Consider the following 16,385-nt stretch of genomic DNA (forward strand, 5'->3'; position numbering starts at 1 on the left):
GGGTATAATGGAGGAAGAAAGAAACTGAGGTTGTAATTTTTACTGATGCTAGCAAAACTTTAAGAGGTGAACCTGGGAAATTTTTGTATTTAAATTGTTGGCGGAAAGATATCAGATGAGATTAGTACTTAAGAGATGGGAGAAAAGTGGACTACTATGTTGCAGTTAAGTCACTTAATCCCTTTCAGCTTCAATTTTATGTCTGTAAAACTGAAAGATGTAGACTCTCACTGTTAACATCCTTTTGTGCTTTGAAATTTTAAGACCATATGAAAGACTACTGAAAGGCTATGAGAACAAATAAAACTTCATAGTATTTACGCAGATCACCGCAAACTCTTTACAGCCACTCCAAAAAATTGTAAAGGGTACTCTGGGAATATCTTTGAAATTATTACTAAAAGAGCAATAATGATTAGTACATGTATTACTTTTAGTAATTAAACATTTCTTTAAAAGGTTTTTCTTTAAAGTTTAGATAACAGAAGACTTTACAATAAATATTTATAAATGACTAAATACTCAAAGCAAGTACTCAAAGATGATAAAGTTTAAGGGAAAACAATAAGAATCTTACGCTTAATTTTTCACAGATTAAACATCAAAATTCAGAACAAGCATACGTTTCAGACATCTGGAATAAATCTGAAGCAAATCCTAAGAAAGTCATGAGTTTATGTCATATTGACAGCGGTCAAAGCATCATATTATTTCCCTAGACAACTGAGAATTTTCTTGGTGGGCCAATCCAAAACCATTGTCAATCACTATCTATAGAAATGGAGTCAAACCAAAACCAAAAGAAAGCAGCAGAAAAGAAGACTAGAAGGAAATACAAAAATAAAAATAATCCCAAGTCTATTTAAGAAAAATTAAGATTTTATATGAGATAGAAACAAATGGGATACACCAAAAACATTGTTCTTAATTATTTTTAAAGGACATTCAATCAATCAGTAGAGGTTTTGTAACTTTGGATATACAAGGGATCCTCCAGGTGCTTATTACATAAGCTTTCCTCTAAGTCACAATACAAACCATACATAAAATTACAGAAAATAAACTTATATTAACAATATATTTTTAAACGTCTTTTCAAAGCCAAATCAAATTCAAAAAGGGCATGATAAAAGCATAACATATTCCTGTGTTTTCAAAAATAACAAAGACTTGTTCCATGTATAATCTTCTGAAATTATTCAATTTACTTTAGGACTTAAAAATAATAATTATAGCACAAAAACTAACCTTACATAGGGTACAGGGTCATTCTGAATCATATTAAGGAGCCACTGCAGTTCTTCATAACTCCTGTCCACTGAAAATAAAAATAAAGAAATATATTTGTTGCAATTATAACAAATTAAACAAGTTACAGGCAAGGAGTTCACACTTAATATTTAGGACTCTGCCTTAGCTGGATTTCCAATCAGAGTTGAAGGCTGTGGACAATTTACTTTTTTTTAACGTAATAGGCCACTTTGTAAATTTTATTAAGTACTGTGCTACATGCAGCCAAAACACAAAACAGGACCGAGTATGTACTTTTCATTACAGCTCAAATCAGTGGCAAATACAACATAAAGCAAATTATAATTTAGTGAGCCTTAAATTAGAGATGATTAAATGGATAGAATGTGTTTAAATAAATCAAACTGTGTTTCTAGATGCTTAAATCAAATTAGAGAGAGGTCTGATATTCAATGGTATCTCAACTATATTATAAAGTGAACTGTTTCCCGAGTGGTTTCTTTCATTTAAGACCAAAGAGCAGCCTTAACTTTTCAACATAACATAAAAGGCAATTACAAAAATCATGCTATAACTGACCAATAAAATGACTTATTAGTTATTCCCATACACCTTTTCAACAAGTTTTGCTATTATGATTTGAAAAGCTTTATTTTCAGAATTTTATTTCTAATATTTTCCATTTTCAAATGATCTAAATTTCATGGATCACATTTAAACGCCTCTCAATAAAATTATGCTTATTAACTTAGTGTTCTTTTGGAAACCTAGTATTAGCATTCCATTTCATTTCAGGTAGTGCTAATTCAGGAAACCTTCATATATATGTGACAGTGAACATCACAGACCTTGAGAAAGAAGGTTGGGAATACTGGCAGGTTTAGTGTACCTCAAAACTTCTAAATTTCATGAACTGGTAAAATCTCGAAATAAAACTGGATACTGATAATTACTTTTTTATGTCATGCTAAGAAATTCATTTTTTAAAAAAAAATCACTATTCTCACCATCATTTCTGAAAAGAATATATATTTTAACCCTTCATAGAAAGAACAAATGACAGTCCTTTCTTTTTTTAAAAAATTATGTTTTTATTGATTTTTTTAGTAAGAGAGGAAGGGAAAGGGACAGAGAGATAGAAACATCAATGAGAGAGAAACATCATCGACTGGCTGCCTCCTGCATGGCCCCTACTGGGGATTGAGCCCACAACCCGGTCATGTGCCCTGACCGGGAATCAAACTATGACCTCTAGGTTCCTAGGCTGATGCTCCACCACTGAGCAACACCAGCTGGACTGAGTGCTTTCTTACTTAGATCAACATATACATTATACACACTATATTGATCTTACCCTTTTATAATTTCTAACATGTAAAAATAAACCAACATCTACTCAAGAACGTTCCTCACCCCTTCCTTTCTTTCTAATCAGATGAAAAGTTCAGGATACTTTAACTTTTTACTTATCTCATATTTTAGTGCTATAATCTGGAATTTTAAATGTAGATTAATTTACACATTTCTTACATCTGTATGTCAACTTTTAAAGAATTCTGATATTTGCAGTTAATTTTAGAACCTAACAAATATTTAAGCTCAGCTCTTCATCTTACAGGCACAGTTGTTCATCACTATGTCTCTTCTTGAGCTACTACTCTGATTCATATCCAGATCAGCTGAAAATTATCTTTAGGAAGTTTATTATTGAAAATGTTACATAGGAGACACACTTCTAGCCTTCAAGGTTACACAAGCAACAGAACAACCTGGCAAAGTAGAGAATCTCAGATCACAATTTCCCCTAAACATTATGTTAGCTGTTTGTTCATTGTCTTCTAAACTCTTCATATTCTGAAGATATCCCTGGCCATACTGTTCTTTTGCCTTGTGTAATAACTGGGTTCTGATATTCCTAGGCACTTACACATTTTTTCCTTAACCTTAAAACTTTAAGTTTTCTCAGACTCTACCTTAGTTCAGTTTCATTTACAGCCTATCAAAGTATTCTATTAGTTCTTGGATTATTGCTTTTCTGTCACTTAATCCATTCTTCATGATTTATTTTATTTTATTTTCCTCTTCATCTCTTTATATTTCTCATCTGTATTTCTGAAAATGTTTTGACCCTGTAGTTTTCTCTTATTTATTTCTGGCCTTATTTTTTTCCCAATTTTATAAAGCCTTGCTTAATCCCTGTACTGAAGCTCCTGATTATGTCTCTTGCTCTACTTTTAGATATCAATCTGGGACAGAAGCAAGATGTTTTCTCAAATCCTTCTTATATAGTTAGAAATTTACAAAAGTTGTCTATTTCTTAAAATAACACGCAATTAAAACTATAAGAATGATATACTGACTTCTTGGAAAGACCAAAGATATCTATTTATAATTTTATTCTTTTCTCTCACTTTTTCTTTTTCTTTTCTTTTTAAATACATCTTTATTGATTTCAGAGAGAGGAAAGGAAGGGGAAAGAGAGAGATAGAAACATCAATGATGAGAGAGTCATTGATCAGCTGCAGCCCGCAACCTGGGCATGTGCCCTGACCAGGAATAGAACCCCAATCTCCTGGATCCTAGGTCGACGCTCAACTGCTGAGCCACGCCCGGCCGGGCACACTTTTTAATTCTTATAAGAATTCTACATTGACCAAAAATCAATGAATCAAGAATTTAAAATTATTAATCTGAAAGCAATAAAAAAAAGAATTTAAAATCAAAATATCTGTATTATACAAAAGAAAACCCCAGTATCTACAACTGGCTTTAAACAAACATTTCTTTCTAAAATGATATGAACATATATTTCTAAAGCATTACCTTTAGTATAATCAACAACTGCTTCCAAAGCTGCTATCCTAATGTCCACAAAGTGGCCATATTCTGCGTAAGATTTAAAAAGAGTTGGGTCACTCGGCACATGTCCATTCTTCTGAAGCACTCGTATGGCTCTCAAACAACTAGGAAAACAGTATTTACAGTTAAATACTTTTGTTAAAGTATTCTGAATCAAACTTGTTTGATAGACATTAGAAATTAATCTGTAACACTGAATTGAAAAACTGATCTGATTTGAATCTGCCTTTTAATTCTGGAACATTAAATTTTTGCAATGATCCTAAAAATTAAAAATATCTAAATCCTATTAAAGGAAAACAAAGTTTAAAGCTTGTTTGGAAATCCAATTACAGGTATCATTATACTTAATATCTTCTCCAGAAATTTTAGTTATATAGTTTAGTAAATAATAAATATGGGAGGTTAAACTGTTCACAGTGTTTGAAACAGTGAACTGACTATTTTAGCAAACTCCTAAAGAAATAGAACTTTTTGATAATTAAATGCAAAGAAGTTGAACGAAGCAAAAAGTCGTCTTAAAAGAATCTAACAGAAGAATGCTTATATCCGATGAGATAAATATTATGCAGATATCAAAAATAATGCTTCTGAAGAATTTCTGATGACATGAGAAAGTGTTTATAATATAAGCAGAATACAAAAACTATATATACAATATATGTCCAATAATTAAAAATGTATATTGTTATAAGAGAAAAAAATTAGAAGGCCACTCTCCAAAACAGTATAGTTAATAATTTATCTGTGGATGATAGAATCATAGGATTTTAATTTTCTTCTTTAACTTTACTATAGTTCCCAGTTTTCTATAATGAAAATAAATTTCTCTTATAATTAGAAAAAAATAACACTAAAGAAAATATAAAGAGTCATCATACCTCACAGTGATGGTGTGTCTATAACTTGGAAGAAGTTTTTCCATATTCAAAAACCTGGTGATTTCTTCAAGAATGAGTCGCACATCTGGGTTTAAGTTATCTAAAGTCCGGACTTCATTATTTACGCTGACTGCAGGCGTAACAGAGTTGGCAAGGGCATCAATCATTTCTGCACGATAATAGTTATCTGAAAACTAAGCCAAAAAATAATTATATAAAAATAAAATTCACGCTTCTGTTCAAAAATTAATAAGATAAAATATTTATAACCTAAGACCGTAATGTATCTAAAAACATAAGTTGGTAAGTACACATTAGGAAAAAAGTGAAAGAGATTCACTAATTAGTAATATATTAGTTAACTCAATAAATACTTCCTACATGAAAGGCATTCTTACAAGAACCTAGCCAGATCAACCTAAAAGGAAGACAAGACCACAGTCCACAAGCCCTGCTGGTAATACAGAGCTTCAAATCAGTTATTTAGTGTTTTCCTCTCATATATAAACATATAACCAAAGATCACCAGATAGTTCAGAAAAGTAACATAAAAAAGACCAGAACAAACAAAGGGGAAAAAGCAACTTGAAGGAAATAGAGTACTCAAGGAAAAGAAAACTGACAGGTAGAAAAAATCCAAAACTATCATTAATATTGTCTGAGAAATAACCAATGAGATGGCTCCCAATAGCAAAACATTTTAAAAAGAAAGAAATATGCAGAGAATCAAGATCAAAATTAAACTGAAATATAAATTTTTAAAAAAAACTCCTGAAATTTTTGAGCAAGAAAGTGATAAAAAATAGAAAGGAAAGCACAAGGAAGTTGGAGGACTGGTATAGAAAACATAGCATAGGGATAATAGGAGTTTCTAGCAAAAACAGAGAAAATGGAGGAGGAAACCATAGAAAAAATTAATTTCTAAACTCATATCCCAGTCAATTCCCACAGAAGTAATTTACTGAAAGGCAATCTGGGTGTGGCTTGATTTAAATTCAGAAAATGAGATACTCTAGCCTGGGGATTTGAACATGGAGCAAGTGAGTGAATTCTATCAGCAACAAACTGCCAGGGAAGAAAGAGGAATAGCTACCCCCTTTTAACTTCCATTGAGGAGGCAGAGCCTCACATCCACACACATGGCAATAGAGTCCCTAAACATCCCTATTGTCAGACACTGAGCAGGAAAAAAAAATGGCACACAACAAAAACAAACGAAACCAAAAAACTCTGCTACACAAGCGTACACTATGGAAAAAGTTTTCTTTTCAAACCATTTATAGGCTGTTTTCTTCAAGTATTTTTATAGTATCATTGTTACCTCTGGTAACTACTTTGCCAACAAAGCAAAAGCCCATTTATTTAACCACTGTTTCTAACTTAAGTATTTGGATTACAGAATGAACTCAGAAATTAAAAATGAGGAGGGGGGGGGGTGTGGGTGAAATAGGAAAACCAAAAGACTTAACATTTAACCCTTAGACAACATCGAGTTCTCACAGATACTAGAATCCTATCTGGACAAGCTAGATTATCTGATAACAAGTAAGGTGAAATAACTTTTGAAGCATGGCATCCAATAGCTACTTGCTAAATAAAGACACGCAATGGTTAAAAAAAAATCAAATTCATCAATGAACAAGTTATTCCAAAAGGGAACTGTTTCTGGTTATCACTTGGTCAAACAAAAAAGGAGCAAAAAATAAAACTGGGCTGTCAGACTTCACCAAAACAAGTGTTACCTGACTCCCCTAAAATTTGATACCCTACCGTCTCCACATTACAACAGGTATGAGGAACATTTAAAAATCAAGCAATCTTGGTTTTCATCCACTAGTTATTATAATAAATCATGTTTACATGTTTCTAATGCTAGAAATTTCAAGTACCATGGACTCAACAATGACTTCACAGTCTAAATATTTCTTTAAAAACAAAATATCAGTGGGTAGTTTTATAATATTCATTAAGGTATCTTACCTTATTTTTTCTGTTGTCATTGTACTTGATTAAGTCTAAAATAAATGTTAAGACTTCTTTGGGACAAAGGTTGTGAACATCTCTCAATAGAGCCATTGCAACTGGCATAGTCTACAAAAAAAATTTTGTTTTAAGCATATAACTCAACCCTTTCATTACTATAATTCATTGAATTCAGTACATGTAGAAAAACGTACTCTGGGGCAGACACAGGTATGTGAATGGAGCCTAACCCCCACAACTCCTGCTAAGAATGTGTGTCAAACATGCTAACAAAAGAGCTGAGCAGGAAACCACAGGGAGAGCTGAGTGACTGGATGTGCTCTCTAGCCCTCGTGCCCTTGTCTTCACTTGTTAGAGGGAATATATGTCCTGTAAATGATATAAATTCAGTTCTGGGTTTTACGGTGGAAAAGGTATGGGTTTTAACATGAGAGAGACCATTGTCCAACCCCTACTCTACTACCTGTTAAGATGGGTTACTATAGCCAGGGGCTTACTAAGCACAAGCCTCACAACTTCACAACCATTCATCATAACCCTTTTCAGGATTAAGTGAAATAGTGGCTGGAGGCACACAGTTCAATCATCAGTCTGAGAAGACACTGATTCTCCAATACCACCCCATCTCAGCTTAAGGAAAAATGGTAAATTATATGAAATCCAGCCTAATATTCTCTTTCCCAGATTTTCACAGGCAACTTTTCTAAAGAGGTGGAAGCTTGACTTACACAGTGGTGACTTCTACTAGTAAAATAAAGCTATTTAAACTCAAGGCAGAACTACAGATGAATAGACATCATAGTGCCCAGTACATAGGGAAATTTGGACTATCCCCTATCCTGATTAAAAATAATTATACATGTACGCTGAGGGGCAAAAAGGATGTGGCGGCCTCTGCTTGCTTGAAAGCCCATTAGCAATAGGACAGTCAGTGTTGTAGCAACAGTCAGTATTTATGCTGTAAGAACTGAGGAAGGGCTCTTTTCCATAGCAGTATCTGTCCTATGCCTGTTCTGCCCTTTTAGGACTCAAGTTTGATTTAGGCACTAACTATCTCTCTTTTCTGCCACTAAAAGTATTATGTGAAAGGTGAACTGGTCTAAAAGTATAGATTTTCCAACACGCAGTAAGAAATACATTTACATTCCAACCTAACACACACACTTAAATGCTATGTTTACAAACTAAAATATAAAACCCAAATACCTTATACCTACCCTCATTACATATGTTGCATTATGATAGTGCCTATTAATTTCCTTTATTTAAAAAACAAAAACTTTCAAATTGATTTCATGACGCCCTCACTAATGGGTCACAACTTTCATATTTCAATATGAATATGGAAGCACAGTGGCATAAAGAAGGGGACATATTGGGTAGACACAGAAATTAGCTTGCTTCCTATACCATAAATTAGTGAAATGGCAATAGAGAGCTGAGCAATATGTTTATGTATTATCAAATGTTCAGTTCTTAAAAATAAAATAACTGGATCCCACAGGCTTTTCTGGCCACACCACTACTGGCTTTCCTCAAACCATCCCGAATGTGTTCTATTGATGAAATTCACTGTAAATGTATCATGACTTCCACTCTCAGCAGGTATCTTCAATGTTGCCAGGTAATCCTTTTACTTTTCCCTCTATTGTATATAAATCTCACTTTGTTTAACATCTCCCTCAACATCTATCATTTCACTTACTTTTAACCTGTTTTCCACCTGCCTCAGAAAAAAAGGCAGGCTCTTATCTTTTCTTTAATTAACCTCCCTACTGTGTCCCACCCACTACTAATACCTTCAGAAGTCACTCCATCTTTTTTATACTTACTGGCTTCCACTGAATATTTCATCTCTCCCTCTCCAATGGTTCCTTTCACTGTGCCAAATACGCCTCAAAATTTTCCTCCCTCTATCCAAAACAAAACAAACCCAAAATGTCCTTTTCTCAGCCCTACTTTATCCTCAACATATCTCCTTTCTCATACTCTTCACCCCCAAACCAGGAAAGAATAGGCTTCGCTAGTTTTTTCAACTTCACTGTTCCTTCTAGTACAATCTAGTTCATCTTATCTCTGCCTTCATTACTAAATTACTCCAAAAATTATACAAATGATTTAAAATTGCCCAAATGCTGACCACCCTGCCATCCTCACATCCCTTCCTAAAACAGTGACTCCATTACACCACCACTTTCTAAATTACTGTTTATAAAAAACTTACTGTGTGATAAATATAATCTAAAACACTTCACATGCTTGATCTTATTTAATTCTAAAAAAGGCAAATTTTACAACTGAGTAAATTGAGGCTTAGAGGGTTAAAGAACTTGTCCTTGTACAAACTGCCAGTGAGTAGTCTCTGACTCAGAATGCTGTCCACTTTCTAGAAGGACTTACCTATACCTCCACCCACCATGTAACCAGCCCGAAATTCAAACTATCCATTTCTATTTATTTTAGTTTTAATGTGGATAGCAAGTTACTTTCCCACAGCTCATAAAATCAATGAGCAATCCCTTAATTAAAATTTTGGAAAAAAATTTAAAAACAACAGAAGAACAAAGGCAAAACCTTCTAGAAGAAAGTAAACACATCTATTATTTGAATAGTCTCCAAGTTAAACTGAGATATTCAGATAGTGGCATAAAACAATCATAAGAAATTTGGAAAGTAAACTATACCTTCTGTAGAAAATAACTCTGAAAGCTCATAAAGTTGTTTGTTTTCACAATGTTGGGACAAGTTTTACAACAAAACATTCTAGTAAAGAGTGACTTCATGGCTGGTGGTCCTGTCCATGTGCTCACCATTGAATTCGCAATCTGCAAATAAAATTAGAAAACAAAGTAATTTCCATCACCACAGCAAACATATTTTTAAATAAATAAAACAGCTTTCTAAAAGTTAGCAATGCAATTGGATTAGTTTTCAACTTCAATTCTCAGAAATCTAATACATTTTAGCCTTCTATTATCATTTCTAAGAAAATATACAAAAGTATCCCTCCTAAATTCTTATGTACACTTATAATTATTTTCTACAAGTTAATTTTGAAATTGGAGTATTCTTTACATTTTAAGAAAACACGTTTGCAAGAGGCTTCCATTATAAATAGGTTTGTGTTTTTCCATTTAGGAAGATTAATTCTAACATTTTATATTTATCAGCTATACACATCACCATGGATTTTAAAGGTTTTAAAATCTACCCTAATTGAAAAACAAACCAAGTACAATGCTACCATTTAAGTCTGCAGGGATGCTTACCAAAAAAAAATGTATCTTGCTATTGACACTTTTAGTGTATATAAAAATCATGTCTGAAAAGAAAATTATAACTAACTTTAACATAATTCTATGGATCTGCTAAGAATTTAGCATGCAAGAATCAAAAAGATCTTTATAAAAGCAATGAAACTGTATCCTTAGCAGATGATTATCAAACAAAATAATCTTTTCCCTCATATACTTGGGTAGAGGGTAGGAATCCAACTACTCACCAGTGACCATTAAAGATAAAACAAATCTAAACCACTATAATCTGGTGAAATGTTGGACAAATGAATTTAGCAGTGAGGAAGGCAAGAGAGTCACAAACTGGGAATGAACCTATCATCAAGATGCCTTTTAGATACTCAGAACCCAGTATTTCTGGCCCAATTTTTGTCTGCATTTTTCTGGTTTTCATTTATTCTACCTTCAAAGTTTTTTTGCATCTGAAGAAAAATATTTAGTTTTCCTAATAAATTACCTTTCCCAGCATGTAAAATTATAAAACCTATCATTTTAAATTACATATCACTAACATTGATTACTACACCCTAACCAACATGAAACGATCACCACAGTGGGATAGTTAAGATGAACTGATTTCATGTACTCTAATCTCAAATGGAGGAATTTATTACCAAATATATTCTTTCCTTAAACAATGTAGTCGACAAGTCAATACTGTGGGAGGACAATAAAAAGCTAGGGACATTCCTTGACAAGTAAAATAAGGGAAACTGAGACAAAAATCATTAAATAAGGCCCAAACAATTTGAGCAATTTATGCCAGTTAATGAATCACAAGGTAAGACTCTCCCCTGAGACCTCCCAGCCAGTCATAGAAAGATAAAAAGCCTCAAGACAAAGGGCCCATGGCAAGCTCTGGCTAGAGCACACCCATGCCTCATATCTCTGCTCTCTTTCTCCTAAACTCTTCCCCATGAGACTTGCAACCAGGGGAGCAGAGGGCAGCGGCAGCTCATCCCAGGCTTACCCCCAAAACCTGTCCCCAAAGCCAGCCTTTTTCTCTAATTTTTCAGTGAGCTAACAGCAGCCCCCACTCAGGCTCTCTCTTGTTGCTTCTTCTCCCTTAAGCCCTTCCTTTGTTTCACTGTCCCCAGCTTAATAAACATACCCTCAAATCACCTGGACTTATTATGAAATCTTTCCCGCATGAAGTCAAGAACCCACACACTATTGGCCGGCCCCAGGCAGACCTGCTCTGGGTCCAGACCCCGTCTGGTAACAATACAATGGTAAAAACTTCTCTTTGGTTTTAAAATCTTTCAGTTTGACAATCATAAAATTTTAGTACATTACCTATTTTCAGGTCAAAACATGTTTCTTTCAAATCAGTCTTGCTAAAATATTTTAGCAAAAGCTTTCAAGGGAGCCCTGGCTGGGTGGCTCGGTTGGAGTGTCATCCCATACACCAAAAGGTTGCAGGTTCGATTCCTGGTCAGGGCACATACCTAGGCTGTGGGTTCAATCCTGGGCGGGGTATGTATGGGAGGCAAATGATCAATGTTCCTCTCCCACATCAATGTTTCTCTCTCTTTTGCTCCCTTCCTCTATCTCTAAGATCAATTAAAAAAATATATATCCGTTGGTGAGGATCAAAAAAACAGAAGAAAAAAAAAAAGAAAAGAGAAAAAAAAGCTTTCAAGGGACCAGCTACCAAGTAAAATGGAAGACTATGGTGAATTCTAATTTGTTTTTAATTCATTTGCAGCGTTCTGTTTTTTTAAAATATGCAGTACTCGATCTCAATCTTGTATTCTTTCTACTGTATGCAATCTCACCTTTGCAAGGCAGAAGCAAGCTGACATTCTTACTCGGTAGAAGCACTGTTCTTGCTCTAATATGTCAGTGAGGGCAAGTCTCGACGCTGGAGTGGGAAACTTTTCCAAGGCTAAGATGGACTCTTGCTGTGCAACAACATCCCTCTCATAGCGGAGCTGGTACTGCCACATGAAATCGGCCTGTTCAAACTCTACTTTCCTCAGCACTGACATGTCAGGGTCTATCCTGATCCACAGCAAAGGGGAATCAGCACTGAAAGAAAGGAAAAATTTTCCTTTTTATTTGTTTCTTCAATTCTACATATTCACAAAATAAAACCAAAGCATTTATTAATCAGATTGTCCTCTACATACAGTATTCAAGGATGCCTGGAGTTTTACGTATTCATTTTTTTTAAATCCCACTGACAACTTTTTCATAATGTTTAATATATTTCAACTTCAACACAATTTCCATCTATATCAATCTTGCTGAAAAGATCTCCAAGGATAGTAAGATAGTTGTCACAAAGAAATTCCATCGGAAACTATGAATTTGGGACTCTGATTTGTGATTACATGATGTGAAAGGGGAAATGAGAACAAGTTCCTTCATGTCACTTCCCGTAGCCAAGTAATTGGAAATCAGTCTGTGACTAAGAAATTAATTATTCTGATAAATTAATTTGTTTAACTGACTTTTAATACTTTATTTTTTAAATTCTAGACTCATCATCACCTCTTTCAAACAGCAAGTTCTGAGATCATAGTTCGAAGGCATATCACAAATTTACTCTCATGTACTTCTTAAAGTAACAAGCACATTTTAAACAATCTAATCTATGTAAACACTTCTATCAAAGGAACACCACCAGAAATATTAATTCAGTTCATCCAATATCACTGAGTGCTTAGTATAGCCAAGGCATGTGATATGGAAAAATTATAAAAATGGTATATAAACATTGGTTGATATTTGGCAACCAAGTTAGTAAATAACTACAGATGTTTTATAAAAAATATACAGGAACAACACAAATGAACAAAAAATCTGAGTTATATTTAAAAATAAAACTGTCAATAAATATTACCACATAAAACTTTAAAATAATGATATTTAAATTGTGTTTTGCAAATATAGGGAGTCTTAAAGTACCCTGAAGCCTTGTCCAAAGACAAAGGGAATCAATATCACCTGAGAACTCATTAAGAATGCAAACTATCAGGACCCACCAACAGTGCTGAATTAGAAACTGCACTTTCAGAAGATCCCCAAGTGACTGACATGCATGTTACAGCTTGAGAAGCACTGGTCTAAAGGCCAGCAGGGGAGCACGAAAGCTGCCCAAGCCAAGACTGTGCTCACCTCACTGCCACCATATATTTCCTCTTAATGTCCCCGGGCCAGGCTAGATTTACCTTTTCCTCTCTGATTATCTTTTAATTTTATTTTTTAACTTATAGGAGTTACACTGGTTAACAACACTATATAAGCTTCAGGTGCACAACTTTACCACACAGTACCTGTACACTGTACTGTGCACTCACCACCCAGTCTAGTCTCCTTCCGTCACCATGTATTTGACCCCTTGACCCTCTTCAGCCTCCCCCACCCCTCTCCCCTCTGGTAACCACCACATAGTTGTTTGTATCCCTGAGTTTGTTTTGTTTGTTCATTTGTTGCTTTTTGTTTTATATCCCATATGAGTGAAATCGTATGATTCTTGTCCTTCCTGACTTATTTCACTTAGCATGACACTCTCAAGGTCCATCCATGGTTATCACAAATGGCAGTATTATTCATCATTTTTATGGCTAAGTAGTGCCTAGCTGTATATGACTATGTAAGATTAGTTTTTAGCATAAGGTTCCATTGCCTTTCAAAAGTTTTAAAAGTACTAATTTCAGGACATTTATATACTTTAAGATTTACAAAACAGGACAAATGAGAATGCAGAAAACATTATGTCCTTAAACTAAAGTAACTTACTCCATTGCAGAAAGATCCATATCAACTTCCTCTCCATTCATCAGTGGAATTTTTTTCTTCTTATTCCTACATTTAAGAAAAAAGAAGTTTGAAATTATGACATTCCATTTCTGAAAGGAGATAAAGAGCAGCCAAAATTCAAGTTAAGGATTTCACGCAACATTTGAAAGATATCCTAAGGAAGAAGAAATAGTAAATGTAATGGAATTTAACCACAACAAAACCTGTTTTGAAGCTAAAGGAATGAAGCAAATGATACTGAAATGTCATTGCAATCACAGTTTAACAAAAAGAAAAAATATATAATTAAATGTCAACTTTAAACATATTCTCAAACTTCAATTCCATCTCCTCCTGCCCCTACAAAATAAAGATTCTCAAACCTAAATTGTAAAGTTAATTATTTAATTCTAAGGATAAAAATGTTGTCAAAAACACAAAGCAAATAAAGGATGTTTGGTAATAACCTGAAGCAAAATGAGGGGGAAAAAAGATACTAGATAACATGTTCTCTACCTAAAAAATTAGGTGTACATTACAATTTTTATTTTGGCATTTTAATCTGTGAGACTTACAATTTAACTATAAACTTCAATTTATAATTATGATTCAATGCCTACCTTCTGCTTTTGGAATGGCAGGGTATATCATGTTTAAGGCTGTTTTCTTCAATTTGCAATGTGTGATTGAAGGATCCATCTAACTCCTGCACTGTCACTTTAAGTGGTCCCTTTAAAAAGAAGCATACGGTTCATAGGTAGTGCTAGAAAAATACCAATATGTATTCTTACGGGCACAGGCATATATATCAATATATAAAATAATACTATACAAGATGTGTATCTAGAGTCAGAGAAAGGCAATTGGTGCCAAAGGAGGGGAGAACTGGAAGAATCTGTATCCCCTGAAATCTCCATCTGTAACCTGCCTTCCCTTCAGCAACATTTGGTATTTGCTCAATATCATTCTTTGCAAACAAAATCTCATTATGAAACTTCTAACTAGATCCCCACCCATAAGCCCTTCCTATACTGTAATTGGGGACCATTTTGGAAAAAATACTTACCACATATTTCTGAGTTCCAGGAGATGTATAATCTTGTTTTATTTCCAATTCCAAGACATTTCGTTTTCTATTAAATGCAAAACTTCCATAAAATTTTACCACTCCACTCTGGTCTCTGAAGAACTATAAAGGATTTTTTGCATACTGAAATGAGTATGTACTAAACAAATTATTCACTTGGTAGTAATAATTTTCGAACGCATTACCACCAGTTCAAAGTTTGAAAGCACACTTCATTGTAAAGCAGGTGGCAAAGTATTCAAAATCCTTGTGAAAAATGTTTCCCCAGATTTGAACAGAATTTCTGAAATATTAAGAAATTTTTGTTTTGAAAGAAGTAAAACCACTCTACTGGGTTGTTAATATAGTGAAAGGAGAAAATGTAAACACTAAAAAGTTCCAAGATATCAATCAAGTTGTGCCAACCTCTAACCACATCTACAAGTCACCAGACCACTGGATATTACGAGTAATCCTACAGGCCTGTCTGGTGAATTATTTACCTCCCTACCATCAAGCCTATTGCTGTACTCACACTGAAAACTACTGCAAAATATTCCAAACTTTACAAACAGTATAGATGTGTGTGTGTGTGTGAGTGAGAGTGAGAGATCTCAATTATTAGTAAACACCTTACAGGAAATGATTTACAGTTCCTGGTTATTTTTACTATTATTTAGAAATAGAAATAGTTCTTATTTCCTTTCATCCCCCAAATCCCTCGTCTACCTCTCTCCCCTTACACATATAATCTTACTCCCACCCCCAACCCCCTGTTGAATTGCTATTTAAAAGGATACACCCACTGCTTTATTAACGGCTGAATGTCTTTGCCAGAGACATTAGAGATGGATTTCAAAAACCCAGATGTGGAAACCAACATTTGACTCCACATATGTGACTGGAACTTCTGAGATGAAGCAGTACTAGCCAAACTTAGCAGTTTATTGAAAACCTGTAAGGATGAAAGTGTCATTTAGTAACTTTGTAACCTTTAGTAACATAATACACATTGCTTTCAATTCTCTATTAAACCACTTTGATTGTAAAGTTTGATAACTTTATTATACAAAATTATAGAAGACAATAATTACACATCTTACTATATAGATTGTTCTAGTTAAAGACAGAAGCATGCACAGAATTAAATAGCCAGAATAAAATCCATTCTTCCTCTAAATATAATCGAATTTTAATAATGTCTTGGCCCAACATTAAATACTGTTTTTAAGAATTGTAATAAGAATAACATATAACACCCATAATTTATTATGCTATGAGCTTTACGTAGAAACTAAACAT

General features: G+C 34.0%; 1 protein-coding gene across 2 annotated transcripts in view; it reads right to left on the minus strand.

Annotated features, from left to right (window-relative positions):
* The window catches only part of TAF2 (TATA-box binding protein associated factor 2), a 57,677-nt gene that overhangs the window by 18,956 nt on the left and 22,336 nt on the right, over positions 1–16,385 (minus strand). For both annotated transcript variants that reach the window (XM_081117254.1, XM_081117255.1), the window contains exons 12-21: positions 15,884–16,038; positions 15,084–15,198; positions 14,638–14,747; positions 14,018–14,083; positions 12,049–12,301; positions 9,659–9,799; positions 6,972–7,082; positions 4,992–5,185; positions 4,075–4,214; positions 1,249–1,318 (exon numbers count right to left, since the gene is read on the minus strand). In XM_081117254.1, coding sequence (XP_080973380.1) covers positions 1,249–1,318; positions 4,075–4,214; positions 4,992–5,185; positions 6,972–7,082; positions 9,659–9,799; positions 12,049–12,301; positions 14,018–14,083; positions 14,638–14,747; positions 15,084–15,198; positions 15,884–16,038 — 1,355 coding nt within the window. The remainder of the gene's footprint in view (positions 1–1,248; positions 1,319–4,074; positions 4,215–4,991; positions 5,186–6,971; positions 7,083–9,658; positions 9,800–12,048; positions 12,302–14,017; positions 14,084–14,637; positions 14,748–15,083; positions 15,199–15,883; positions 16,039–16,385) is intronic.

The sequence above is a fragment of the Miniopterus schreibersii genome, assembly GCF_964146895.1.
Source record: "Miniopterus schreibersii genome assembly, chromosome: 17".
Lineage (NCBI taxonomy): Eukaryota > Metazoa > Chordata > Mammalia > Chiroptera > Miniopteridae > Miniopterus > Miniopterus schreibersii.